General features: G+C 52.9%; 1 protein-coding gene across 2 annotated transcripts; it reads left to right on the top strand.

Annotated features, from left to right (window-relative positions):
* The first annotated feature begins 27 nt into the window (after positions 1–27).
* On the top strand, positions 28–27,763 carry FLYWCH1 (FLYWCH-type zinc finger 1). 2 transcript variants are annotated; one of them, XM_052655611.1, is made up of 10 exons: positions 28–223; positions 3,025–3,137; positions 15,015–15,446; positions 15,698–16,156; positions 17,164–17,607; positions 17,766–18,029; positions 20,767–21,030; positions 21,802–22,074; positions 23,739–23,808; positions 26,654–27,763. In XM_052655611.1, exons 3-10 carry the CDS (start codon positions 15,113–15,115, stop codon positions 26,691–26,693), a joined length of 2,148 nt encoding a protein of 715 aa, XP_052511571.1. In that variant the 5' UTR covers positions 28–223; positions 3,025–3,137; positions 15,015–15,112; the 3' UTR covers positions 26,694–27,763. The 2 variants fall into 2 exon arrangements, with proteins under 2 accessions (XP_052511571.1, XP_052511579.1); XM_052655619.1 differs by lacking the exon at positions 17,766–18,029.
* The last annotated feature ends 235 nt before the right edge of the window (positions 27,764–27,998 follow it).

The raw sequence follows: 27,998 nt of genomic DNA, 5'->3' as shown, positions 1-27,998 counted from the left end.
GGGCGGCTCGCGCTCCCTACGGCTCGCGGGGCGGAGTGCGCGACACGGGGCTCGTTCCCGAGAGGGCAGGTTGGGGCGGGGGGTGGACACCCGGGTTGCGGTGGCCGGAGGGGCCTAGGCCGCGAGGTCGACGCCGGTGGCTGCAGCGGCCCGAGGCCAGAGGACCCGCCGCGCGGCTCGGTCTCCGAAGAGGGAGGGCCCCGCTGTTGTCGCCGCCCGGCCGGTGAGGACGGGCCCCAGCGGATCGGGGAGGGTCTCGGGTCCCTCGGCGTGGTTGCGCCCCCAGCCGGGCTCTCCCGGGGGTCCCCAGGGCTGCTGATGCTGGGGAGTGGGGTGTCCTTGGACTCTACGTCCCTCCATCAGGCCGCCTCCTTGTCCTTCACCTGCGATTCGCAGCCTCCTTTCTCCTCCTCCCCTGCAACCCACCAGACCCCCGGGACTGAGCCCCGACACCCCAAGTCAGGGAGCCCCACATGGGCTTGCCTTTCCTTGATTGTGTCCGCCCCACCCAGTACTGCCCCCGCCCTGGCATCCACCCGAGCCCCATCCTGACTTTGCAGCTCCGGAGGTCCAGTGACCTTGCACTTTTTGCCGCTGTTACACCTGCTTCCACTACTGAATATATAGATTGCCTGTTGGTGCTTTCAAACTTTTTAGACTCAACCTATAGTGAGAAATATTATCTGACATGCCTGTAAATGCCTATTACTGAGAGAGAAGTTTAAAGGGAGATTCTTACCCCAACCTCACATGACGCAGCCAGATCTACTCTACGTGCGTTCTCATTCTATCCTATCTTGTTCTAGTCTATTCTCTTCTTTCCATTTTTTTAAAAAAGACTATTGCTAACCCATTAAACTGATTTCAGGACCTAATGAATCTGACCAGTTTGAAGCCCTTGCTTTAACCACCACAGGGGTCCAAAAGAGCCTGACACGACTGAGCGCACACACACACACACACACACACACACACACACACACTTTCGCTTCCATTACCCCTTGCGTTTGGAGCATGCTGAACTCCAGTAACAGATAATCAATCACGTGTAAACTTCAGTTCCAAAGAAAGGGTATATTTTTTATCATTCTGACTTTAATGCTTTTCCAGGCCAAAATCATTTCTAGGACTTAGTTCAGTTCAGGCAGTTTTACCTTGTTCCTCTCCCAAAAGCTCCTAGATGGACTTGGGGAAGCTGGAGGCTAGATTGTGGACGATTTATAATGGAGATGGACACCACTGTCGTCGGAGAAGGAAATGATTCGAACTGAGCTTTGGGAAGTCAGTACTTCATAGGGAGAATCTGGATGCTGGGCAGAAAGGCAGTTGAGATGGTTGGGGGCACTTCCCTGGTGGCTGAATGGCTAAGACGCTGCTCCCAGTTCAGGGGGCCTGGGTTCCATCTCTCATTAGGGAACTAGATCCTGCATGCCACAACTGAGTTTCCAGACCCAGAACCTCGGGTCCGTGCAGCCAAATTAAAAGAAAAAAAAAAAGGCAGAATGTCCCCGGTAATCCAGAGGCTAAGACTGTGCTTCCAATGCAGGAGGCCAAGGTTTGATCCCTGGTCAGGGAACTAGGTGGTGAAAGAATCTGCTTGCTGATGCAGGAGTCTCAGGCTCCATCCCTGGGTCAGGATGATCCCCTGCAGAAGGAAATGGCAGTATTCTTTCCTGGGAAATCCTGTGGACAGAGGAGCATGGCAGGCTACAGTCCGTGGGGTCACGAAAGAGTTGGGCACGACTGAGCACGCACCCCAGGGAACTAGACCCCCCACCCTCAACTGAGAGTCCACACACCTCAAGGAGAAGACCACCAGTGCTGGGATGACGACCAGAGAGCCCACGCACTGCAACCAAGACCTGGCCCCTCCAGACGCATGCAGAAATATTGCTTTAAAAAGGGAGGTGGTGGGAGAGGAAGCCCCAAGGTGATGTGGGGTGGGAGGGCGTGGAAGATGGTGTGACCCAGTGTCCTGGGACGTGAGGACAAGTCAGGCCTGATACGGGAAGCGTGGAAACCGCCACGGTTGTGATCTACGGGGGTTAGGAGATTTGGGGCCAGGAGTCCGATTAGCTGAAATCTCCCTTTCTGTGCCCTCTGCCTCTAAACTGCTTTGGAGCAGTGGTCCTCCGGGGACATTCAGCAAACCTGGGTTGTCAGGATTTGCGGGATGCAACTGGCATCTCCCAGGTGGTGGTGGTGGTAAAGAACCTGCCTGCCAATGCAGGAGACTCAAGAGATTCAGATTCGATCCCTGGGTTGGGAAGATCCCCTGGAGGAGGAAATGGCAAACCACCCCAGTATTCTCGCTTGCAAATTCCATGGACAGAGGAGCCTGGTGGGCTACAATCCATGGGGTCGCAAAGAGTTGGGCATGACTGAGCGCATGGTGGCATCTCGCAGGCAGAGGCTGGGGATGCTGCTGAACATCCTTCATTCCACAGGATAGGCCCATGACAAAGAATTATCTGGTGCCAAAGGCCAGCCATGCTGAGGTTGAGAAGCCCTGCTTTGGAACAGAATCCTTAATCTTTGGGGGGATCACTGCTACCTTCCCCTCTCCCAGCATTAATGCCCGAGTGCACACTTGGAGCCCACATACAGATCATGTGATCTGTATCACAGGAGGGCCCGTGAGCCAATCAGTGTGCACGTCCTAGTGGGGCGCGGGCAGCTTTTAGAATCATCCAGGACATTTTTCAAATGTCAGGACCTTTGCACCTCCCCTTTCTATCATTCGGATCCCCTCCTGGGCCTGGACAATGTTCTCCTTGTTCTTATGTGATATTTGTTGTTCAGTCATTCAGTCATGTCCGACTCTTTGTGACCCCCAAAGAGTGCAGCATGCCAGACTTCCTGTCCTTCACCATCTCCTTGAGTTTGCTCAGACTCATGTCCATTGAGTCAGTGGTGCCATCCAACTGTCTCATCCTCTGTCACCCCCTTCTTTTATGTGATGACTCAGAGTTTATGGAAGAATTTCACGTACAGTATCTCATTCACCACTTTTCCTGTTTCCAGGTGAAATTAGTCCAGAGAAGTGATGGGATTTGCCCCTGGTCTCCCACGCAGCAAGCCAGCGCTGACGATGGGTGTTGGCGGACCGTGAAGGTGGTTCTTACTTGTCTATGAAGGTAATTCTCTTGCTCCTCCATCAGCAGCTGAGCGGGGATCTTAGGGCTTGGACCCACTGGTGTTTGAAAACAGTTTGCATGTAATATTATGTGTCTCTCAGGTGTTGGGTTTACCAGAGCAGGCAAGCTGAGTATTGCACTCAAATTTGCTCTGTACTTGATGTGGGAGGGGAGGAAAAGAGCATCAGAGAGCGATTAACCGTAAACTGTGAGGTTCTCGCACTTTCCATTCACGTCTGCCTGACTTAAAAATACTCCAGTCACTCTTTACTGAGTGAAAATAAAATATTATAAAACAAACACATTAAGGCCCAAGTATTTACCTCCAAACAGTGATCATCCAAAAAAAAGAAAGCAATTTAAATCCACTTAGAACAAATATACAAATGTAATGCAAATAGAAGTTTCATAAAATAATGCTTACTTTTATTACATGCAGTGCAGGTTAGTTATTTCCTATGTGATTTTTTAAAGTGCTGACTGGGGACTTGTCTGGTGGTCCAGTGGCTAAGATCTGCACTTCTTGTGCAGGGGGCCCAGGTTCGATCTCTGGTCAGGGAACTAGGCCCCACGTGCTGCAGCTAAAGATCTCACATGCCGCGATGAAGACGAAAGATCCCGAGTGCCACAACTAAAACATGGCACAGCCAAACAAAATAGTAACATAAATTTAAGAAAACAAATAAATAAAATTGCAGACTGGAGCCCACGGATTATAATACCAATGACCAGGGAGATTTGAAAAGCAGAGGCTTAAGACCAAAACAGAGGAAATAAAACTCTTTCATGCAGATATAAAATGAACGCATATTCAAGCTTTTGCTTAACCCATTAATCCAGGAACCAGTAAGATCTTATAACCAGTTTGCAAGGGAATCCAAAGAAGAGTCTAGAAGACTGTAGGTCAGGAGTATTGACATGAATGCGTACATGGAGGAAAACCTGGAGAAATTGCTTACTTATCTGTAATGTACATGGTGAGAAAGCAAGAATGGGTCTACAGGCGAGAACTGTTTCGCCTTGTTCTGTTACCTGTGCAGAGTTATAAAAGCAGCTCAGAGACAACAAGAGGCTAGAATGGTATAACCTGAAAGGCTGTGCTCCAGACAAAGCCCAGTTTTCCACTGATGAACGAATTTCTGCTACAGCCTCATAATTTCAACGAAAGATCATTTTTGCATGAAATGGAGGTGGTCCTGTCAGACTGGGTGGGAGGGCTGATCATTTACACAGGTGTGGCACATTTGCTAATTCACCTTGTAGGCCTTCTTGAGTTTGCTTTGCTGAAAGTCTCTGTAAGGAACCTCAATTTGGACTTTTAAAAGTCTGGTATATGTTATCCCAAGGTACTGAAGCCATGCCCAACAAGCTTTCTCCCCCAGATTTCATCGGTACTACTTAAAAATTTGGGCAAATTCCACTCGAGGTCCCCAAAATACCTTAAGGTGTCTGAGACCTGTTAGATTGTTATTAAAGGATCATTTTAACAAGAAGGAATCATGAGTCTCCCATTGATGTGAAAATAAACAAACATTAACGATTCTGTTTAACACACTAATGAAGGAACCTGTACGTTGTGACAGATGAAATAACATGTGAGAAACACTTCACGTGATGTCCTGCACAAAGGAAACGTCAGATCCTTCTCAGGGTGGCCATGGATCTTCCGGCCACCGAACCTCAAGGGCATCTAGTCCAGTTCAGTTCAGTTCAGTCGCTCAGTCGTGTCCGACTCTTTGCGACCCCATGAATGGCAGCACGCCAGGCCTCCCTGTCCATCACCAACTCCCAGAGTTAACTCAGGCTCACGTCCATCGAGCCTGGGATGCCATCCAGCCATCTCATCCTCTGTCGTCCCCTTCTTCTCCTGCCCCCAATCCCTCCTAGCATCAGAGTCTTTTCCAATGAGTCAGCTCTTCGCATGAGGTGGCCAAAGTACTGGAGTTTCAGCTTTAGCATCATTCCTTCCAAAGAAATCCCAGGGCTGATTTCCTTCAGAATGGACTGGTTGGATCTCCTTGCAGTCCAAGGGACTCTCAATAGTCTTCTCCAACACCACAGTTCAAAAGCATCAGTTCTTTGGCGCTCAGCCTTCTTCACAGTCCAACTCTCACATCCATGCATGACCACAGGAAAAACCATAGCCTTGACTAGACAGACCTTAGTTGGCAAAGTAATGTCTCTGCTTTTGAATATGCTATCTAGGTTGGTCATAACTTTTCTTCCAAGGAGTAAGCGTCTTTTAATTTCATGGCTGCAGTCACCATCTGCAGTGATTTTGGAGCCCAGAAAAATAAAGTCTGACACCGTTTCCACTGTTTCTCTATCTATTTCCCATGAAGTGATGGGACCGGATGCCATGATCTTCGTTTTCTGAATGTTGAGCTTTAAGCCAACTTTTTCACTCTCCTCTTTCACTTTCATCAAAAGACTTTTTAGTTCCTTTTCACTTTCTGCCATAAGGGTGGTGTCATCTGCCTATCTGAGGTTATTGAGATTTCTCCCGGCAATCTTGATTCCAGCTTGTGCTTCTTCCAGCCCAGCGTTTCTCATGATGTACTCTGCATATAAGTTAAATAAGCAGGGTGACAATATACAGCCTTGACGTACTCCTTTTCCTGTTTGGAACCAGTCTGTTGTTCCATGTCCAGTTCTAACTGTTGCTTCCTGACCTGCATACAGATTTCTCAAGAGGCAGGTTAGGTGGTCTGGTATTCCCATCTCTTTCAGAATTTTCCACAGTTTATTATGATCCACACAGTCAAAGGCTTTGGCATAGTCAATAAAGCAGAAATAGATGTTTTTCTGGAACTCTCTTGCTTTTTCCATGATCCAGCAGATGTTGGCAATTTGATCTCTGGTTCCTCTGCCTTTTCTAAAACCAGCTTGAACATCAGGAAGTTCACAGTTCACGTATTGCTGAAGCCTGGCTTGGAGAATTTTGAGTATGTAAAATTTTGAACGTCTAGTCCAGTGTTTCACAAAGCCGAGTCCGTGATCCACCAGGACCAGAGCTTCAAGGGGTACTTGTTAAAACTCCAGATTCTTGAATTTGATTCTAGATTCACTCTCACAATTTTGGATGGGAAATCTAGGCATCTGAATTTTTTTTTTTTAAGCAGTGAAAGGTTTATTGCAGGGCCAAGCAAGGAGAAGGAAATGGCCACCCACTCCAGTATTCTTGCTTGGAGAATTCTATGGACAGAGGAGCCTAGCGGGCTACAGTCCATGGAGTTGCAAAGAGTCAGACATGACTGAGCGACTAACATTACATAAACAAGGAGAATGGATTGCTCATGGTCAGAAACCGCCCCCAACCTCTTGATGACTTTCAGGGGAAGTCTCTATAGGCAAAATTTGGGGTGGAGGCTGCAGGGTGCGTGACTTTCTTCTAATTGGCTGGTGGGGAGGTAACCAGGCAGAGCTCCAGGAATCTCCACCCCCAAGCATCTGCATTTTTATCAAGTGCTCCGATAAAAAGTAAATTTAAAGTATCAAACACCCCAAGTATTACATACACAAATAATTGACATACAAGCTTTGTGAAAACTGAACTTAACGTCACTATATGAGTGCACCTTTTCTGTGCTGTTTTTTTAAACACCACTCTTCAGCAGGGTTTCTCAGCCTCAACCTTGCTGCTGTTTTAGACCAGATCCTTCCTCCTGGGGGTGGTGGGGGCTTCCCGAGATCGGAGTTGCATCCTCAGCCCCCAACCACGGAGGCCAGGAGTCACCCTACTTGTGACAGCTAGAAATGTCTCCTGACCTTGCCACGTGTTACCTGGAGGGCAGAGCACCCTGACTGAGGACCACCGGCCTTAACCCTACTCCGTCGTCGATACCTGTCAATACCTATGGGTCAGAATCCTCAACTTAAAAAGAACCGTTTTTAACTTATTTTAGGAGTATAAGCCCAGAAAACAGACACAGGAGGTTCGCACGCTGGCTGTGCTTTAGCAGCTCAGCTCCCCTGGTCACAGAAACCTAAAAGTGAGCCTCAGTTTCCTCCTCTGTGAGTGAAAGAAAGTGAAAGTGAAAGTCGCTCAGTCATGTCTGACTCTGTGACCCCCATGGACTGTAGCCCACCAGGCTCCTCTGCCCATGGGATTCTCCAGGCGAGAATCCTGGAGTGGGTAGCCGTTCCCTTCTCCAGGGGATCACTCCCAGCCCAGGTCTACCACATTGCAGGCAGATTCTTTCCTGCCTGAGCCACCAGTGAATGAAAGAACAGCAGGCCTAATGGAGGCAGGTATTTGGGAGATAAAATGAAATAACCTCTGCAGAGCCCTCGCCTAGCCCCAGGCACCTCAATGGCATTTGGCGACTATGAGGCATGTAACCACAGTCCGTCGGATTCCTGAAGCATGTATGGTCGTAACCCACCTGGGAAAACAGTACTGTAAGGTTTCACTGGGAGTTTCATCGCTCTCTCTGCTGGTGAAAGCTGAGAAGCTAAACCGGAAATGGCTTAGCAGCAGTGCAGCAGCTGGGGGTGGGGGCACTGAGCAGACAGCGCTGGGGCAGCCACGCCAGGCAGGTCACTTCTCCCTGAAGCTCCTTGCTCCCCGCCCCACCCTCCAGACCCCCATGGTGGCTCCTGGTGGCCAGATCAGCTGGAAGCCACAGTGTGTGAGATGCTCAGTCATGTCTGACTCTCTGTGACCCCCATGGACTGTAGCCAGGCAGAAATATTGGAGTGGGTTGCCATTCCCTTCTCCAAGCCACAGTACTAAACCATAAAACAGATGGTATGTAGGACCAACCAGTACAGCTCTGAAGACCTGGCTGTCACTACCCATGTGGTCCTGGGCCACTCACTTCAGGCCGGAGCCTCAGTTTCCCCAGAAGCAGAGGGGGCAATGGTGCAGAGAGATCAATGGGTCCCCGCACTTGAGGTACCTGTGATGTCATAGGATGTTTGTTCTTGGCTCAGGTCCCAGCTCGAGGACCAGCCTTGTGGCTCTGGGTTGGAGTGGCCCCTTGGTATCCCCTCCTCTCCTCCACCCTACTCCCTTCTCTCTTCCTGCTTCCACCCAGAAGGCCTGTGGCTCACTTATTTTCTCTGTCAACTTCCACTGTGTCTATAGGTTTGAAACTTAGGTTTTCAGAATCCTTTTATTTTGAGTTAATATTAGACTCTTTTTAAAAAAATGCAAAAAAAATAAAATAAAATAAAGAATTTCCCTGTGCTCATCACCCAGTCTCCCTGAATATCAGTGTCTTACCAAACATGCGGTGATCGAGTCCGGGAAATCCACACTGGTCCCATACCATTAACCTGAACTCTTGAGCTTATGCTCATTTCACCAGCTTGGCCCCTAACATCCTTTGTTCTCAAATCCCGTTTTGCATCTTGTTCTTGTGTCTCCTCCAGTGACAGGTCCTCAGTCTTTCTTTCTCCGTGATGACCTTGACACTGTGACACGTCCTGGTCAGTCGTTCAGAATGTCGCTCCAAGTGACTTGTCTGGGGGCGCTCATTCGGGGCAGGAACATCGCCAGAGATGACGCTGTGTCCTCCTCGGTGTGACTCGTCAAGGAGGTCATGGTGCTGGTGTGTTTTATTACCAATGAAGCTGGCCTTGAGCACTTAAAGGCTGTGTCTGCGCAATTTCTTCACTGTCGAGTCATTATCTCTCCCTTTGTGCTTAATACATGTCTTGGGGGATGTCTTTGAGGCTCTGCAAGGCCCACAGCGGAGACCACAGGATTCTTGATTTTCACTTGTTTCTCTGCCCCATGATCTCTATTCCTCTTTATCTTCTTTTATGACACATCTTGCAGAGGAATGGAATCCCTGCTTTTCCTGAGAGATATGGAGTTAAAGAAAACAATTACCAAGCAAGGAGGGGCAGCTTATCTTTAAAGTGTGTGATATTTCCCCACTGTAAAGAGCTCACGCACATTGTAAACAAAGTTGAGAAAACAGAAGAAATTTGATGGAAAAAAATTAATCGCTTTTCTTACTAGTTTTAACGTTGTGAGGTATTTCCTCCCAGTGATAGTTTTTTTTAAGTCACAGATACATAAATTAGTCAATAAATAACAAATGTGACCAGACTTGAGATGAGCCAGAAGAAATGAAGTGTACTGAGGTCTAGAGGCAGTGTTACCATCCAAGGAGTATTTTGGTCTTTTTTTAAAACAACAACAACAGCTTAGAAATTGTAATCTCTGCTGAATTTGTTCACTGGATTTCGCTTTCTACCTAATATATTTTGTAAATACAAACTTTTTGGGGGAAGTCTTCCTGAATTATTTGTCCAACGTGGAAAAACTCCCAAATTCTAGTTCTATAAACACTGTGTGCATGCTAAGTCCCTTCAGTTGCGTCTGACCCTTTTTGACGCCATGGACCGTAGCCTGCCAGGCTCCTCTGTCCTTGGGATTCTCTAGGCAAGAATACTGGAGTGGGTTGCCATGCCCTTCTCCAGGGGGTCTTCCCCACCCAGGAATTTAACCGGTATCTCTTCATGTCTGTCTCCTGCATATTGGCAGGTGGGTTCTTTATCACTGGCGCCCCCTGTGGTACATCTAATTCTACCAAGGATGCTGTACTTTCAAGGAGCAACAGCACCCTCTTGTGGCCCTATTTTGGTATTGCGCTGAGGACTTGGATTTGTGTTCATGTTCGGGGCCTGGTTATACAACATAATACTTTGGTCCTTTATGAGAGATCCATCTGGTCTGCAGGTGGGGGCCTCCCACTCTATAAAGAGGAAGAAAACAACAAACATGTTGAACACATGTATGTGCAACAGAAAGTTAAACGTATACTAAAGACACTAATACAAGAATAGAAACAAGTGCATTTGAGTGGCAGAATTGAGGATAATTTATCAGTGTTACATTCTCAACATTTAAAAGTGTTTTCAATAAAGTTTTTACAATATGATATTAACAACTTACAAAATATCTTAATATATAGTCCATGCCCACTTTTGTGAAGAAATCAAGCCCAAGAGTGAGAAGCCTGTTTATGGTGAAGACTGTTTTTTATCCAGGTGACCCTGGGGACTCGAGTCATACCTATAATGATTTGTTTTTTGGCCGCACTGCTTGGCTTTCAGCTCTTAGTTCCAAGACCAGGGAGTGAACCTGAATCCATGACCGTGAAAGCACTGAGTCCTGGTCCAGGGAATTCTCTATAAGGACTTTTTTAAACAACTTTATTGAGATATGGTTTGCATAGCATACAGTTCCCCCATCTAAAGTGTAGAATTCAGTGTTTTTAGTGTATTCACAGTCAACTTTATAACATTTTCATTCCCCCCAGAAGAAACCCTTAGCATCACTCCTGAATCTCCCCCTCCTTCCTGTCCGACCCCCATCAACCACAAATCTAATTTCCGTCCCTAGTAGACATCTCATGCAAAGGGGTTCATACCATGTGCTAACTTTAGTGTCTGGGATCTTTCACTGAGCATACTGTCTTCAAGGTTCATACACATGGTAACATGTATCAGAACTTCATTCCTTTTGTTCTGTTGTCTAGTTGCTCAGTCGTGTCTGACTCTTCTGCGACCCCAGGGACTCTAGCCCATGAGGCTTCTCTGTCCATGGGGTTTTCCAGGCAAAGTGGGTTGCCATTTCCTTCTCTAGGGGATCTTCCCAACCCAGGGATTGAACCTGTGTCTTCTGCTTTGCAGGTGGATTTTTTTTTTTTTTTTTACCACTGAGCCACAGGCAAGCCCTCACTCATTTTTAAGGCTGAATAAATTCCATTGCATGGATAGACCACATACAGGCCAGACCAGGTGTTTGGGAGAGAAGCATGGATTTTGGATTAACCCAACAGGTGCCGATCCTGCACTCAGGCCAAAGAGGAAGATGGTGGTCTGAAGAGTCAGGGGGCAGGTGCTAGATGGCCTGGCAGAGAAGGAAGGGGTGTGAACTGTTCCAAAAAGTCTAACTGTTGAGGGAAGGAGGGGTTTTGTGAACTTCTGTTTTAGGATTTAGGAGACATGAGAAGCTTAGGCATCTTTGATTCAAAGGACATGAGTTTGAGCAAAATCTGGGAGATGATGAAGGATAGAGAAGCCTGGCGTGCTGCAGTCCACGGGGTCACAAAGAGTTGGACACGACTGAACAACAACAACGAGAAGCTCTAAATGCAGAGACCCAGAGGAGGCAGAGAGGCTTGGGGACCAGGGAAAGCAGATCATTCAGATGGAGAAAGGGCCCTGGTGTGGGGGTACCAAGGGAACTGGATTGGACACTTCGTTCTCCAAATCAGGATAAAATTTGTATGCTCTCTTTATCCAGACAGTGATGAGTCATTAGAACTTAAGAAGCGTTCCTCCTCAATGGATGAACTGTGAAAGAGAAATTGTAAAATTCAGAATCATGGAGGAATAACTTTCATCAGAAATGTGCATTGTGTGGAGAACCTCATTCATCAGTATGATAGATGGAGCGTTACTATGTATAGTTTGCTATAGTTGTGGGGTTTTTAAAATAATTTTATTTGCATGTGTGGTAAAATAAACATAACAAAACTTTACTACTTTAACCACTTTTAAGTGACAGTTCAGTGTCACTTAGTTGTTCAGTCATATAGTTGTTCAATCACATAGTTGTTCAATCATCACCACCGGCCATCTCCAGAAATTTTTCATCTTCCCAAACTGAAACAGTCCCCATGAGTGCATGCGCAGTCGTGTCTGACTATGACATAGCCCACCAGGCTCCTCTGTCCATGGGATTCTCTGGGCAAGGATGCTGGAGTGGGTTGTTGAACCCACATCTCCTCTCCTGTGTCTCCTGCACTGCAGGCGGGTTCTTTACCAGGGATGCCCAAAATGGTCCCCATTAAACACCAAGTCCCCAGTCCTCCTCCCCACCAGCCCCTGTCAACTACTGTTGGACTTTCTGTCTCTATGAATTTGACTAGCTACATCATGTAAGTGGAATCATAGAGCATTTGTCCTTTTGTGTTTGGCTTATTTCATATTACAGATGCTTAAAATGCACAATTCTCATTTGATATCCTTTATACTTAATATTTTGTTCCTCTCACTGAGTTACCAGTCTTTCAAATGTGAGCATCTGAGGGATTTAAAATTTGTGTTGGATGACACTTAGAGTTCAAGAGTTCGAAAGCACTTTGATATTGGGTATTCCACATCCATTAGTATTATTCCATCTATCAAAAAGTCAAAACTATGTTCAGTTGCTTGCCAAGAGTATCAGTTACTACTGCATAACAAATGAGCCCTGATCTTACTGGCTTAAACTAACTGTAGTCTATTATTGATCAGGGTTCCATGGGGTGCCTGGGCCACTTTTCCCTGGCTCTTTCTTGTGGTTACACACAACTGGAGGGTCACTGAACTTGACAGTGGAAATGGTCTCCCTCCAGGCCTGGCAGTGCCTCCATCCCCTGTGTGTAGCCCCTCATATAGCTTCCTTCCCTGGCAGTCTCAGGGCCCCTGTCTCAGAGGGTGACCCCCCACAGCAAGCTTCTGCCATGCTCTATTGGCTACAGCAAATGACCAGTCCAGGCTGGAGACCAGTTCAGGTTCAAGACCACATTGCAGAGGGGCCTGCATACTTTATGGGAGGATTTGTGGTCATTAAACAGTCTACACTTTAAGGCCCTTTAGTGGCTGAGAATGGGAACCCTCAATCAAATCTAAATTGCAGCCTGTTGCAAGGACCCAAGCCTTTCCACAGCCTGTGGTCAGTCACAGTTGGAGGTCTTTTGCTGCACTGGAATTTGTTCCATATCCTTTGAGGTACATGCACAGGGCTTAGTCGCTCAGTCATGTCCCATTCTTTGCAACCCCCAAGGCCTGCAGCCTGCCAGGCTCCTTTTGTCCATGGGGATTCTCCAGGCAAGAATACTGGAGTGGGTATATTTTAAGCTTTGTAAACAGAAGCTTCAGTTGAGAGAATTACACTGCCTCGGGGTGCCCATGACTCTGGGTGAAGTTCCACCGGAATGTGGGGGTTCTGTGTCGGAAGGCTTTGGCCTCTGATCGCATGAGACTGAGGTCAGGGTCCTTGCTGCCTTCACTGCGGACCGAGCGCAGGGTCCCATAGGAATGTGCGTGCTGGGTGGGCAATGACCGCAACATTTTGGCGGCCTGAGCTGTCTGAACGGCCTGTGGAAGGGAGGGCTGGCTCCCTGCGGCCTTTCGCCGTGTCGTGGGAAGGACGCGGGGTCGATACGGCGTTCCTCAGCCCCTCAACCCCCGGCGCTCAAGCCGCGGAGGCGGGCTCCCGGCGGACGGACGTGCGCCGGGGCCAATCAGCGCGCGGGGACGGGGCGGTAAAGGGGGCGGGGCTGCTCTCGGAAGCCTTTCCCTCCAGAGAGGCCGCGCGCGCGAAGGCGCCGCCGCTGCCCCGCCTCGGCCATCACACGTGCCCCCGGGTCCCCAGGGCCGCCGCGCCCGCCTGAGGGGCGGGGTGGGCCGCACAGGGGCAGCAGGGGTTGGAGGATGACGCTAGAGGAAGGATCTGGCCGGGGAATCCGTCAGGCGTCCCCTTACCTGTTTCCTAGGTTTCCTTGAGTCCCCGCCCGTCAGGACAGGGCTTTGCTCCTGCCCTCGATGGCCTTGGCTCTGCCTCCTCGGGGACTCAGGAGCGCCGCGCGTGGTCTGATAGACCTTGGGGAGCTGCATGTGGGCCCCAGACCAGGAAACGCCACGCGGCAGGAATGGGGGACCCGGGGTGACAGCTCACAGATGGGGAAGCCGAAAGGTTGAGGTCCGATTCTGGGCTGTTACTGAGAGGTGGGAAAGGGCGTGACATACATCCCACCCAATCCTGCAAGAAGATAAAGCAGTCACTAACGCCCCCATAACGATGCCCCAGGGACCAGGTCTCCAGGCCAGCCCTGCCAGCCATCCTTTCTGTTTCTCCAGACCAGCAGCCAGGGAGCCCTCAGTGACCACGGCTCCTCTGGACACCTCCACAGCCCTGTCCCCACTCAGCTGAGGCAGCACCAGCACCAGCTCAGACAGAAGTCGCTGCCCTCATGGGGCCCTGGCATCCCCTAGCCCTGGGCAGCCTGGGCCTCTGGCCTGGGATGGGGACTGGATCTATTTGTGAATCCAGAGTCCGGCCTCCCAGGGCCAGGCTCCCCTCTGGGGCCTGCAGAGTGCCCTGGGGGCCCAGCCCCCGCTCCTGGTGACACAGACAGAGTGTCGGGGTGAAGGGCAGCGGGCCTTCTGGGAGGGTCAGTGACCTGAGCTCACACCCCCCAAGTGCTTTTCCCCGACGCCCGTTGCTCAGGGAGACCGGCTCCCGTCATCCTGGACCAGGTAGCCCAGGCACAGTGGGGCAGGCCCTGGGCCAGCTCGACCGGACCCGCAGCTATGCTCCATGGCCGTGTGCCTCCGTGGTCTCATCTGTAACCTGGGGCGATGAGAACAACTTCCATAACATGGAGTGAAGGTTAAATGGGACAAACCCATGGAAGCACTCCACCCCGAGCTCAGCACCTGTGGGCCTGGATTCCTAGTAACTCACAGCTGTCAGTACCTTGGTCACCCCAGCAGCCGCTGGAGAGCCCTGTTTCTGGCACATTTTATAGTTGGGGAGTGAGGTTTGGCTGGGAGAGGTGATGATCCCAAGGCTGCCAAGACAGCAGACATGCTGGCCCGGGTTCTCCAGCTCCATTCAGGTCCTTCCCCAAGGTGGGAGCGGGCGTGGGGGGCACAGGGCAGCCCCACCTGCCCTATCCTCCAGCCCAGATTCCTCTTGAACCCTGGCCCAAGGGCCCCTCCACTGATGGGATTTTTTTTTCCCATGTGAGATCTTAGTTCCCCAACCAGGGATCAAACGTATGTCTCCTGCATTAGAAGCCCAGAGTCTTATCCACTGGACTGCCAGGGATGTCCCCGCTGATGGGATTTTGTCTCCTCCCTTAGGACAGAGCCCCTGGACTGCCAGGTTCCTTGCAGGGAGGTGGAGGACAAATCCTACTGAGACCTGAGCGTGGCCTGGGGGCCCGGCCGCCCATCCCAAAATGCCCCTGCCCGAGCCCAGCGAGCAGGAGGGCGAGAGTGTGAAGGCAGGCCAGGAGCCCTCCCCTGAGCCCCCTGAGCCAGGCACAGATGTCGTCCTCGAAGCCCCCGTGAAGCCCATGGAGTTCTCTGAACTGGTCCTCCTGGCGGCCTCCACTGAGAGCGGCGATGGAGTGGACACCCAGCCTGAAGAAGTGCACTGCGTCCTCACCCTGGAGATGGCTGACCCTGATACCCTGGCCGGCACTCCCCAGATCCTGCCAGTAGAGGAACAGTGTGCGGTGGTCCAGCCAAGGCCCCAGACCCAGGCACTGAAACCCAGCAAGCCAAACATTGGTGAGTTCCAAGCCAGCTGCCCCCAACCAGCCACTTTGTGGCCCTGCATGCTCAGACTTGGGCTTTTCCGGCAGGGTGACCTTGGCCATCCCTTCCCTGCTCTGAGCAGGGCCTCCCTGACCCTGTCCCAGGCTGGTGCGGCGAGGGCAGGAAAGTGTCCCTGGGCGCCCCAGCCCGTGTTCCCGTCCACACCCCTGGCCGCAAGCCTTGCTCCAGGTCAGCTGACCTGCCCCCCGCCTTGTCTTCTGCAGTCACCCAGCCCCTGGAGTTCCTGAGGACCCCGTTTGGGGGCCGCCTGCTGGTGCTGGAGTCCTTCCTGTACAAGCAGGAGAAGGCCGTGGGGGACAAGGTGTACTGGAAGTGCCGCGAGCACACTGAGCTGGGCTGTCGGGGCCGGGCCATCACCCGCGGCCCGCGGGCCACAATCATGCGGGGCCACTGCCACCCGCCTGACGAGGAGGGCCTGGAGGCCCGGCGCCAGAGACAGAAGCGGCCCGGCCCAGCCCTGCCCGAGGGCTTGGCGGGTTCCCAGGGCCCCGGCAGCGGGGTGGAGGAGCCCCTGGAGGGGGCGGGCCCGTGGCTGTGCCCTGTGGAGCCAGAGCCGACCCCAGGCCCGGTGCTGAGCTACCTGGCCCCCGAGGAGGACGAGGGGCTCCGAGCCCTGGCACTGCTGAGATTGCCCCCGAAGAAACGCTCGACGCTGGGGAGCAGTAAGTGCCCCCCACCCTGGCCTTACCCTTGAGCAGGCGGGAACCACGCCCCTCTCCTCTGCCCAAAGACACACCCGGGTCCTTTGCGGCTTCTTAACACACTCAAAGTCAAAAAACAATTTTAAAAATATAAAGGTGTCCCAATAATCATTAAGCCCGTGGGGGTAGAAGCAGTGCTCATGGACCGGGCGGCCCAGGTCCTCCTGGAGCTTCCTGAGGCACAAACCAGAGGTTTGTGGGCCCCACGGAGTGCTGGCAACCTTTGAAGTTTGGGGAGGTGGGCCTAGTGGGAGACGTGAGCTTCGTGGCCCGGGTTCAAGGTCCGGCCCCACCTCACGAGCCTGGGCAGCCTTAGTGAAGTTCTGCAGGTTCACAAGATAGGCTGTGGCCTCTCTGTGAGGGGCCTGGGCACTGATGGGTGGGAAATGCCAGCCCTAGTCCAGCATGTGCTGTCGCTGAGTCACTGCTAGTTGGAGTCTTTGCAGAGGTTTTCATTCTTCATCTGTTTGTTGGCTTTCGTTTTGTTTTTGCAGAGGTTTTATTAGCAGTCACTGGGAGGTGGGCTTGGTCCCTGAGGCCGTGGGCCTCCTAACCTGCGAAGGATTGAAGAGTTCAGGGATTTAAGGGGCTGGGCGCAGGGTGTGTGTCTCTCAGGTGTATCTTCTGGTCCCATTTTATTTTATGGAGTGTGCCTGTGTTGCTCAAAAACTAGATCCAATTTTCAAACAAACCCTAAGCAGAAGTATGGCCGGGAGTGACATGTCAGAGCTGGCTCGGCCCTCCCCACCAGCCCCTCCCCGAGACCACCCTCACTGGCCACCTGTTGAGGGGCATGGCCTCTGGCTTGCTGGGCAGGTGGTCCGCAGGGGCACACGGGCAGTGGGCACAGCGGGCACATCAGGAGAGGGGCATGGCCTCTGGCTCGCTGGGCAGGTGGTCCATGGGGGCACACCTGGAGCCCCCGCGGCCGGTGCCCACCCAACCCCCCACCCCGCTTCCTCCCCCAGGAGGGCCCCCGCCCCTGGAGTTCCTGCGGACCTGCTATGGGGGCAGCTTCCTGGTGCACCAGTCCTTCCTGTACAAGCGGGAGAAGGCCGTGGGGGACAAGGTGTACTGGACGTGCCGCGACCACACGCAGCACGGCTGCCGCAGCCGCGCCATCACCCAGGGCCGGCGGGTGACGGTGATGCGGGGACACTGCCACGCGCCCGACCTGGAAGGCCTGAAGGCCCGGCGGCAGCAGGAGCGGGCCATGGCGGCACTGCGGGCCCAGCCGGGTGGCCCCGGGGGCCCAGAGGACAAGCCGCTCCAAGGCGTGGATAGCCTGCTCTACCGCAGAGGGCCCGGGCCCCTGACTCTCACCAGGCCCCGGCCCAGGAAGCGCCCGATGGCCAACGACGAGGACCTCCCGGCGGAGCCCCAGGGTGAGGAGGACAAGGACGAGGACCTGGGTGAGTCCACACCTGCTGGACCGGACCTCCCTCCAGTCTTGCTCCCCAAGGTCCCAGGAGGCGTGGGGCGGGGCAACACCAGGCCCAACCTGGCCCCCGGCCCCCCCAGCTCCTGTCCCAGGTTCCCCCCACCCACCCATGCTCCCATCTCTCCCCAGGAGGCCCCGAGTTCCTGAGGACCCCTCTGGGGGGCAGCTTCCTGGTGTACGAGTCCTTCCTCTACCGGCGGGAGAAGGCGGCCGGGGAGAAGGTGTACTGGACGTGCCGGGACCAGGCCCGCATGGGCTGCCGCAGCCGCGCCATCACCCAGGGCCGGCGGGTGACGGTGATGCGAGGGCACTGCCACCCGCCCGACCTGGGGGGTCTGGAGGCGCTGCGGCAGCGGGAGAAACGCCCTGGCACAGCCCAGCAAGGAAGCCCAGGTTGGTTAGACAGATGGGGTGGGGGGTGGGGGCAGCCTCAGTGGACAGGCAGGAGACCCAGACTGCCCACTGTGCCCTCTTGACCTCCAGCAAGCATCCTCCCGTCCTTACTGGAAACTTCTGGAAGGTTGCAGCTCCCTCCTGGCTCCTCCCCTCCCTGTCCTCCCCACGGCCGACCCCCCCGGCCGCCCCCCCCACCCCCCGCCCCCCGCCTCACCTCATCCCCTTCTTCTCCCTCCTGCCCAGACCAGCCCGGAACCTCTGCATGCCAGATCAACCCGGGCTCCCTTTGCTCCTTCTCGTCTTTTCCTTTCTTGTTTCGCACGTATAGGATTTATGGCGGCGGTGGTGGTTTAGTCGCCAAGTCGTGTCTGACTCTTGTAACCCCGTGGACTGTAGCCCGCCAGCCTCCTCTGTCCATGGGATTCTCCAGGCAAGGATACTGGAGTGGATTGCCATTTCCTTCTCCAGGGGATCTTTCCGATCTGGGAATCAAACCTGGGTCTTCTGCATTGTAGGCAGATTCTTTACCAGCTGAGCTACAAGGGAAAACTACAATAGGATTTATAGAGGAAGCTGATTACACAGGGCGGTTTGTCATTTTTCCAGGGGAGGTGGCTGACACTGCGAAAAGTAACAAGCATTGAGGGCTGAAGGTGACACGGTCCTGTGATTGCTTCGCTCTCCCCCAGAACCTGCCATTGTCCCTCAGGGCTGCTCAGTGAGGGTCCTGGGCCCTCCTCCCACCTTCGACGGCCCCACGGGGCCTGTGTCTGACCCTTGCGAGGCCACAGTAACTCACATATTAACGTCTTGCCAAGAGCAGCCCTGGCCTGGCCCTCTGCTTGCTGGGGCTCTCTGCTCAGGTCCATCCGTGACTCCACCTGCCTCTCCTCTGGGCTTCCCAATCCCAGACTTTTCTGAGTCGCCTTTAGAGCCTGGCTGGCCCTAAAATTCTCTCAAACTCGAGACCTCTGATTCCTTCTTTTTTCTTCCCAACTCATTTTGTCCCATTTCCTTGTAACTTCTGTGTATCTGGAGATGGTCTCACCCCTTGCTGTCCTCACCCTCAACTCCCATCCTGAGTAAACCGCTCAGCCCCTTTGTTCTTTCCCTCTTCTCTGAAGCCTGCCTCCTTCCACCGTTTCAGCTGGTCTTTTATCCCCTCGTTGCCTGTTGACCTCCGACCAGCAGTTCCCCCCACGCTGCCCCCTCCTCTCAACGCAGCTGCTGTACTTTTGTTCTATAAACCGTCCTGGCCGAGTGGGACCAGGCAGTTTGTGGCTCCTTCTCGGTGGCCGTCTGGTCTCTGTGCTCGGGACTGATCCTCCACATGTGGAGGGGTCTTTGCTTGAAGGTGTAAGGTCGTGTCTCTGCCCCTGGGGTGCGTTGCTGTGCTGGGGGCACTCGGGGCCATTTCAGGCCAGAAACTCGTGTCCTTCCCTCATAGAAATTTCCTCATGTTCCATGACGTTCAACTCCCCATTTTTCACACACTTCTTTGATTTTGCTTTCCAGTCCTTCAATTTACTTTCTAACTTTCACTCTCGTATTTGAGTTCCTTTTTGACCCATCATCCCAGAGCACAAAGCCCACCCCACCCCCACCCAGGCCCTGGCAGCGGCCTTGTTGTCTCTGAGTGCCTTTTCTCTGTGGGTTTCTTTGGTCCCTGCCTTTTAGGGTAAAGCTTGCCTCTCTTTCCCCCCCTTTTTTTTTGTCAACAGGTGAAGTTTTCCAAGCAGGTATATGCCATTCACTTCCATTTTCTGTTGATCACACAGTTGTATAAAGCAGCACAAACTGAAGGAGAATGATTTCTTTTTGCGGCGGGGGGGGGGGCAGGTATGCTACACAGCTTGCAGGATCTTAGTTCCCCGACCAGGAATTGAACCCCTGCCCCCAGCAGTGAAAGTGAGGAGTCCTAAGCACTGGACCTCCAGGGAATTCCTGGTAATAATTGTTGTATACACTTTAAATTGTTTTACATGGTTTCATATGAGATACTTGCTGTAAGAATCTTGACTTTTTGATTGTGGAAGACATGAGAATCTTTGATCATGTGTCCAGTGGTTCTTGGCTGTCTGCCAGGTTGAAGGTGAGACCCACACGCTCTGTATATGGGCACCAACCTGGTGATGGGAGAGACCCCAGACCTAAGCACCCAGCCTGGCTGCCGGCTCCAGGGACTCGGGCAGGGAAACAGGGTGGGCTGCAGACTTCCTCCTCCTCTCCCCATGCCCCACACTCTTGCTCCCCAAGACGGGCACCTGTCTCATTGCCCTTCAGGCACGCAGTGTGCCCTGGGCTCAGCCGCTGGACTCTGCCTGTTCTGAGAGTGGCCCCCGCAGGCTGGGCGAGCCCTTGCTTTGCTAGCTCTGACCAGGTGCCCCCTCTGCCCAGCCTCTAACCTGCGTCAGCATCTCTGCCCTCTCCTCCCCTCCCCTCCTTGCATCTCCAGTTTGTGCCCTGTGCCTTTTTCGTTTTCACTGAGTGTAGAGAGAGCAGAAGCATGCCCCCCATCCCATACCTCCCCTCCAGCCATGCACCACCCCCACTGACGGCTGCCACCCCCCGCTCCTGACAGACCCCCCAACCCCCTCCCCTGCATGGTTCCCATGTCTGGACGGCAGGAAGGGAGTTCTCGAATCAGAACCTCCTGGGTCCCCCTCTCAACACCTCGGAACAGCAGCCCACCCTCCCTGCCTCCCTCCCCTGAAGCCATCCCATCTCTCCCCAGGAGGCCCCGAGTTCCTGAGGACCCCTCTGGGCGGCAGCTTCCTGGTGTACGAGTCCTTCCTCTACCGGCGGGAGAAGGCGGCCGGGGAGAAGGTGTACTGGACGTGCCGGGACCAGGCCCGCATGGGCTGCCGCAGCCGCGCCATCACCCAGGGCCCGCGGGTCATGGTGATGCGCAGACACTGCCACCCGCCCGACCTGGGGGGCCTGGAGGCACTGCGGCAGCGGGACCAGCTCCCCACCCCGGCCCAGAGGGAAGGCTCAGGTGCTGGCGAGGGAGGCGGGCGGGGGCTGGGCCTGGTCTCCCTGGGGACAGCCCAGGGCGCGGACTGGAGGGAGCCTGGTGGGACAGTCCTCCTGTGGCCCAGGTGGGGTGGGTTTGTCCCCCTGGGTGGTGAGCTCCCGGGGGGAGAGGCCCCACACTCCCGCGCTGGTCCTGGTGGGGCTGGGGTCTCAGGGAAGACCCCCTCGGACGGCTGGAGAAGGGCAGGAGTGATACCAGGAGCTGCGGGAAGTGCTCGCAGACCTGGGGGACCCTCTGTCTGCCCTCTCCCCACCCCCCCTTCCAGCCACCCCAACCCCAACATGTCATGAGCTTTCCGTTCAGAGTCTTAAAATGTCTCCTGAGGGAGAATTTGACTAGTCACCAGCTGGCCGAGGGGCGGGTGGCCCCAGAGCGGGGAGGCCCCTGGTGCACTGTCCAGACCAACCTTGGGCCTGCCAGAGTGTTCCAGTCCAGCCCCTGCCCTGGGGCGCCTGCCAGCCGGTGTGGAGGTCGAGCTGAGTCAGCAGGGGCCTGCAGGAAAACTCAGGGTTTGGGCGCCACAGGCCCAGCCTCCCCAGTAGCCCCAAGGGCCTCAGACAGACAGCCTGCACCCCAAGGTGACAGGGCCGAGGTGGCCTGAGATTCAGTCCCTAGGGCCCTGTGGCGCAGGCTGGGGTGGGGGCAGGGGTCCCCACTTTTTTGGCTGGAGCTCTGCGCCCTGCTTCCAGGGCCCTGCCCAGGCACCCCACTCACATGACATGTTCCTTCCAGAAGCCCCCCAGCCCCTGGAGTTCCTGAGGACTTCCCTCGGAGGCCGGTTCCTGGTGTACGAGTCCTTCCTCTACAGGAAGGAGAAGGCGGCCGGGGAGAAGGTGTACTGGATGTGCCGGGACCAGGCCCGTAAGGGCTGCCGCAGCCGCGCCATCACCCAGGGCCCGCGGGTGACGGTGATGCGAGGGCACTGCCACCCGCCCGACCTGGCGGGCCTGGAGGCCCTGCGGCAGCGGGAGCAGCTCCCCGGCCCGGCCCAGCAGGAGGACCCAGGTACGGACAGGGCCGGGGACAAGACGCTCTGCCAGGCTGAGGGTCAGACACCCCAGGGGGCCAACACCGTCTGGAGAGCTTTGTTCCCTGGGCTTCCTGCCTTTTTAGAGTCTCCTACCCTACCTCCCACTGGCTCCTTCTGGATCGAGAAACACACCGAAGTCTGTCCCATCCCTTTTTTTGGCGGGGTGGGACTGTGAGGCCTGTGGGATCTTCATTCCCCCATCAGGGACCTGAACCCACGCGCCCTGCCCTGGAAGCACAGTCTTAACCTCTGGACCACCAGTTGTCGTTCAGTTGCTTAGTTGTGTCTGACTCTTTGCGACCCCATGGACTGCAGCACATCAGGCCTCCCTGTCCATCACCAACTCCCGGAGCTTACTCAAACTCATGTCCATTGAGTCGGTGATGCCATCCAACCATCTCATCTTCTGTCATCCCCTTCTCCTCCTGTCTTCAATCTTTCCCAGCATCAGGCTCTTTTCCAATGAGTCAGGTCTTTGCCTCAGTTGGCCAAAGTATTGGAGCTTCAGGTTCAGCATCAGTCCTTCCAATGAATATTCAGGGTTGGACCACCAGGAAAGTCCCTAAAACTGTCCCATTATTAAAAACAACTTCCCTGGGAATTCCCGGGCAGTCCAGTCATTAGGACTCCAGCTTCTCACTGCCTGGGTTCAATCCCTGGTTGGGAAGCTAAGATCCCTCAAGTCACACGGTGCAGCCAAACAAACAGGCAAACACTCCCATTCTAACTGCCAGTTTCTTTCCTCTCTTCTACACTAAGAGGTCTTCATTTTTTACAGATGGTAGTATCTTTTGAAAGTCTGTTTAAAAAATATAGACTGCTCTAAAAGAATGTACTTACGAGTACGCACACGCAAGCATGAGCACATGCGCACGCACACATAATTTTGCAAATAATTAACCATGTTGAGCTGAACTTGGTTTCTCTTCAAATAAACAGAATGTAAACCCAGTCTTTAGAAAGTGTCTCATATTAATTCATGGAAATAGGAAGGGCCACATCTTATACAGGAATGAATCCAAGTTGTATAAAACTACCAAAGGAAACTTGATTTCTGCTTTAAATTTTTTCTTTTCCATGAGAAAGCCAGTTTGACTTAACCAAGGAGGCACTGTGACTCTCCTTTGGCAGGATGAAGGGTGTGGCCTCTTCGAGATCTAGTTGCCTTCCAGTCTTTTTGGTGACAAGGTGAAGCCTGGCTCACAATCTCCAATAGCTTATTTTACCTGGCATAGGTAGTTTGGGGCTTCTTTGGTGGCTCACCTGGTAAAGAACTTGCCTGCCAATGCAGGAGACACAAGAGTTCAATCCCTGAGTTGGGAAAAGGCCCTGGAGAAGAAAATGGCAATCCATTCTAGTTTTCTTGCCTGGAGAATTCCATAGACAGAGGAGCGTGGGGCTACAGTCCATGGGGTCGGGTCGCAAAGAGTTGGACACGACTGAAGCAACTTAGCACACATGCACTCAGTTTGGGGCATCAGAAGACCAGAATTCCCAATGACTTCCCCAGTCAGAGTAATTCTGCCTGGTTTTCTTCACCCTTAAGGCCTTGAGGTCATTGTTCTAAGGGGTGTGCCTTTGCCTCTGGCAACTTCAACAAGAGAAGTATTAATCCATGTTTTCAATGTTTTTCCCTCAGAAAAGGTAAAACTGCCTGAAGTTCAACTGTGCTTCGAGAGGTGTGCTCCTGAATGCCAGCAGAGTTATGGGTAACTATGTTGGTTATCTAATGCTGCATCACAGATTACCCCAAAGACTCAAGACTAAGAACAGCAAATACTTACTGCCTTTCACAGGGTCCGTGGGTTGAGGTTTCACGAGGGGCCAGTTGGGATAGTTCTGGCTCCAGGTCTCTCGTGAGATTGAAGGGCAGGTGTCCATGCGGGTCAAGCTTTCAGCCATCTGAAAGCTTGAGGAGGGGGGCTGGAGCAGGTGTTTCCAAATGATCTGTTCGCTCACAGGGCTGTGGGCTGGAGGCCCACACCATGTAGACCTTTCCTTAGGGCTGCTCTAGTATCCTCAAACAGGACAGCTATTTTCCCCCAAAGTAAGTAATCCGAGGAAGGGAGTATATTATAAAGCAGAGATATCACTTTGCTGACAAAGGTCCATGTAGTTAGAGCTATGGTTTTTCTAGTAGTCATGTTCGGATGTAAGAGCTGGACCATAAAGAAGGCTGAGTGCCAAAGAACTGATGCTATCGAACTGTGGTGCTGGAGAAGACTCTTGAGAATCCCTTGGACTGCAGGGAGATCAAACCAGTCAATCCTAAAGGAAATCAACCCTGAATACTCATTGGAGGGACTGATGCTGTAGCTGAAACTCCAATAATTTGGCCGCCAATGCGAAGAGCTGACTTATTGGAAGAGATCCTGATGCTGGGAAAGATTGAAGGCAGGAGGAGAAGGGAGCGACAGAGGATGAGATGGTTGGATGACATCATTGACTCAATGGACTTGAGTTTGAGCAAGCTCCAGGAGTTGGTGATGGACAGGGAGGCCTGGCATGCTGCAGTCCATGAGGTTGAAAAGAGTCGGACACGACTGAGCAACTGAACAACAAGTGAGGGAGCAGAGCAATAAGGAGGCCACCACCTACAGCAGAATTCACATTCTTCTCAAGCACACGTGGGACATTCCCCAGGATGGACCATTTGTAGGCCATCAGACAAGACCCTGCGAATGTAAAAGGACTGATATCATAGAGTACGTTGTATGACCACAGTGGAGTGACATTAGAAGTCAATATCAAAAGTTTGGGAAACTCATAAATACATGAAAGTTAAACAACATATTTGTAAATATATCCAGTGACTCAAAGAAAATGACAAGGGAAATTAGAAAATACTTCGAGAGACTTCTCTGGTGGTCTTAGTGGTTAAGACTTCATGTTCCAGTGCAGGGGACCTGGTTTGATCCCTGGTCAGGGAACTAGATCCCAGTTCATCCTGTAAGGCTGGCAGTAGCCTGGCACCAAAACCAAGCAAAGACACACGACAAAGAAGACTAGAGAACAATATCTCTTAGGAATACAGATACAAAAATTCTCAGCAAAATACCGCAGACGGAATCCAGCAATGTGAAAAGGATCCTACACCATGACCAAATGGGATTTATGCCAGGAATCCAAAATTGCTTCCCCGTCTGTAAGTCAATATCATACAAGCTTGTATACAGAAGAGACTTAACACAGGAGGCCAGCAACTCCTGTCCTTAGAACATCCTGTTTGTAAGGCTGACCCTGAGCTTCCAGGGTCCAGATCAGGATGCTTCCAGGGCTTGACTGATACTGTCCCTAAAGGACAACGGTTGCTCACTCTCACCTGTTTGTACAAAGAATGTGATTTTTGCTGAACACTTGCTTTTCTTCATGGGCTTCCCTGGTGGCTCAGACAATAAAGAATCCGCCTGTAATGCAAGAGACCTGGGTTCAATCCCTGGGTTGGGAAGATCCCCTGGAAGAAGGCATGGCAACCCTCCAGTATTCTTGCCTGGAGAATCCCATAGACAGAGGAGCCTGGTGGGCTATAGTTGTAGCCTTCCAGGCTCCTCTCTCCATGGGGTTGCAAAGAATTGGACACGACTGAACGACTAAGCACTGCTTTTTTTCTGAGATTCTGGAATATCAGTGACTGTAGGTGCCCTCTGCTTAAAATAAGATATAGTTTATTCATACAATGAAATGTTGCTGCTGCTGCTGCTAAGTCACTTCAGTTGTGTCCGACTCTGTGCGACCCCATAGACAGCAGCCCACCAGGCTCCCCCGTCCCTGGGATTGTCCAGGCAAGAACACTGGAGTGGGTTGCCATTTCCTTCTCCACTGCATGAAAGTGAAAAGTGGAAGTGGAGTCGCTCAGTCGTGTCTGACTCTTAGTGACCCCATGGACTGCAGCCTTCCAAGCTCCTCCGTCCATGGGATTTTCCAGGCAAGAGGACTGGAGTGGGCTGCCATCGCCTTCTCCGACAATGGAATGTTATTTGGCCATAAAAAGGAATGAATTGCTGACACACGCTACAACACGGATGGATTTCAGAAACATCATGAGAAGTGAAAGAGGCCAGACACACAAAAGACCACAACTTGTGTGATTCCATTTCTATGAAATGTCCAGAATGGGCAAATCTATGGAGACAGAAAGTAGATTAAAGTTTGCCTAGGGTGAGGAACGTTGGGGGTGCAGTTAAAGGGCATGGGGTTTCTCTTTTGTTGTTGCTTTCTTGGCCATGCTTCTTGGCAAGCAATATCTTAGTTTCCCCAACCAGGGATTGAACCCCAGGCCATGGCAGGGGAAGCACCAAGTCTTACCCACTGGACTGCCAAGGAGTTCCCAATCCCATGTTTTCAAGGCACCAGTGTGATGTATGTGTATAAAAATGACCTGGTTGATGGTGATCTCTAGGGGGAAGAGAATATAGGAATCCTTAACTGTCCCTTTTTTTTTTTTCATTTTATTTATGCTAGGTCATTTTTTATTTTATTATCCTTAACTTTCTTCATTATCTCCTTCCGCTATGTTTGGATTTGCATGACGCACGTGTGTTTCTGTGTCCTCAGGAAGGTGGAAAGTACACAGCTTGACAGTGAGTCCCAGTGAGGCCAGCCTCCAGCCTGACAGCAGAGGAACCAACCCAACCTAACGTGTCACCAGTGTCAAGGATGCTCCAGGTCCTCACAGGACCCTGGCACTTCCCACCCAGTTAGATTTTGCTCGACAAAGCCTCTCTTTCATTCTCCAAAGCATCCACGGGCTTCACATTTCCTCCAGAGGCCTCCCAGGAAGAATGCTTGATGGTGTCTCCCTGCTGGCAGAGAAGAGCCCAGGAGCTGGTGGCCTGCAGCAGTGCGTGATGTGGGGTGATGTGGCGGGCAGGGGGACCCCTGCGGGGGCCTCAAAAAGCTCAGAGAAAGGAAGCATCATTCACAAAGACACCTCCCCCCGCCCCAGCCTGCCGAGCCGCAAACACCCAGCCATCCTGAGAGCCCACTGCTTTGCCAAGGACTTTCCTGTCAGGTGTGGTCCCACTTGAGCTCCATAAAGAGGAAAGTTGTCGTGGCAGCCACGTCAAGATGAAGGCAGGCGAGTTTGGGGAAGTTCCTGCCTCTTTGGGCTGAGCTGCCCCACGTGGTGTTTGCCGGGCAGGTGCCGGACGGGCCTCCGCGCTCCTTGGGCACCTACTGCCAGGGTGTGGCCATCCTGTAGCAGAGCAGGCAGAAACCAGGGGACTTTTACACCATCTGTTGGAGTTTCCTTTGCTCTTCTCCAACTTTAATCAAGCATGGTGTCGACGATGCCCAGAGCAGGTGATGTGGGGCCGTGGGAGCCCGCGCTGGGCAGACTGTCCCGGGTCGCCCAGGTTTGCTTGATGCCAGAGGAGAGGCAGACCCAGATGATGGGGGCGGGGGCATCCCCTTCTCCTGTCTTCTGGCACAGCCAGGAGCAACAGGCTGATGTCCCCCACCAACCCAAGGCTGCAGCTTGCTAAGGGAGCCGCGTCCCGCCAGCAGCTCCTTGCCCCCATCCTGTGATGGCCGGGGGCTCCCCCTCTCCCGCCTAGCTGGCCGTGCAGCCTGCCGTCTGGCTACAGGGCAGTGACAGCTCGGACACTCCCCGCTGTCCCTCTGCCTCCACACTTCCCGCAATAAACCTGATTTTATACCTCGCCATGTAAAGCTGCTGTGTGTGTCCACATGCCCGCTGCAGCAACAGATGGCCACCAGGAGGCCACACACTCCACGCGTCCCTGTGCCACGTGATTGGAAGTGATGGAGCTTGGTTGGGCAGAGGGAGGCCTCCACACCTGGGGCACAGTCTGCTCACCTGGCCCAAATGTCAGCTGGACCGGGCGCGGGTGGGACTCCTCGGAAAGCTCACTGATGGGGTCTCCTGCTGGCTGTTCCC

The sequence above is a fragment of the Budorcas taxicolor genome, chromosome 2, assembly GCF_023091745.1.
Source record: "Budorcas taxicolor isolate Tak-1 chromosome 2, Takin1.1, whole genome shotgun sequence".
NCBI classification, from domain to species: domain Eukaryota; kingdom Metazoa; phylum Chordata; class Mammalia; order Artiodactyla; family Bovidae; genus Budorcas; species Budorcas taxicolor.
The sequence above is the reverse complement of the archived record's forward strand: the minus strand, read 5'-3'. Positions and strand labels throughout refer to the sequence as shown.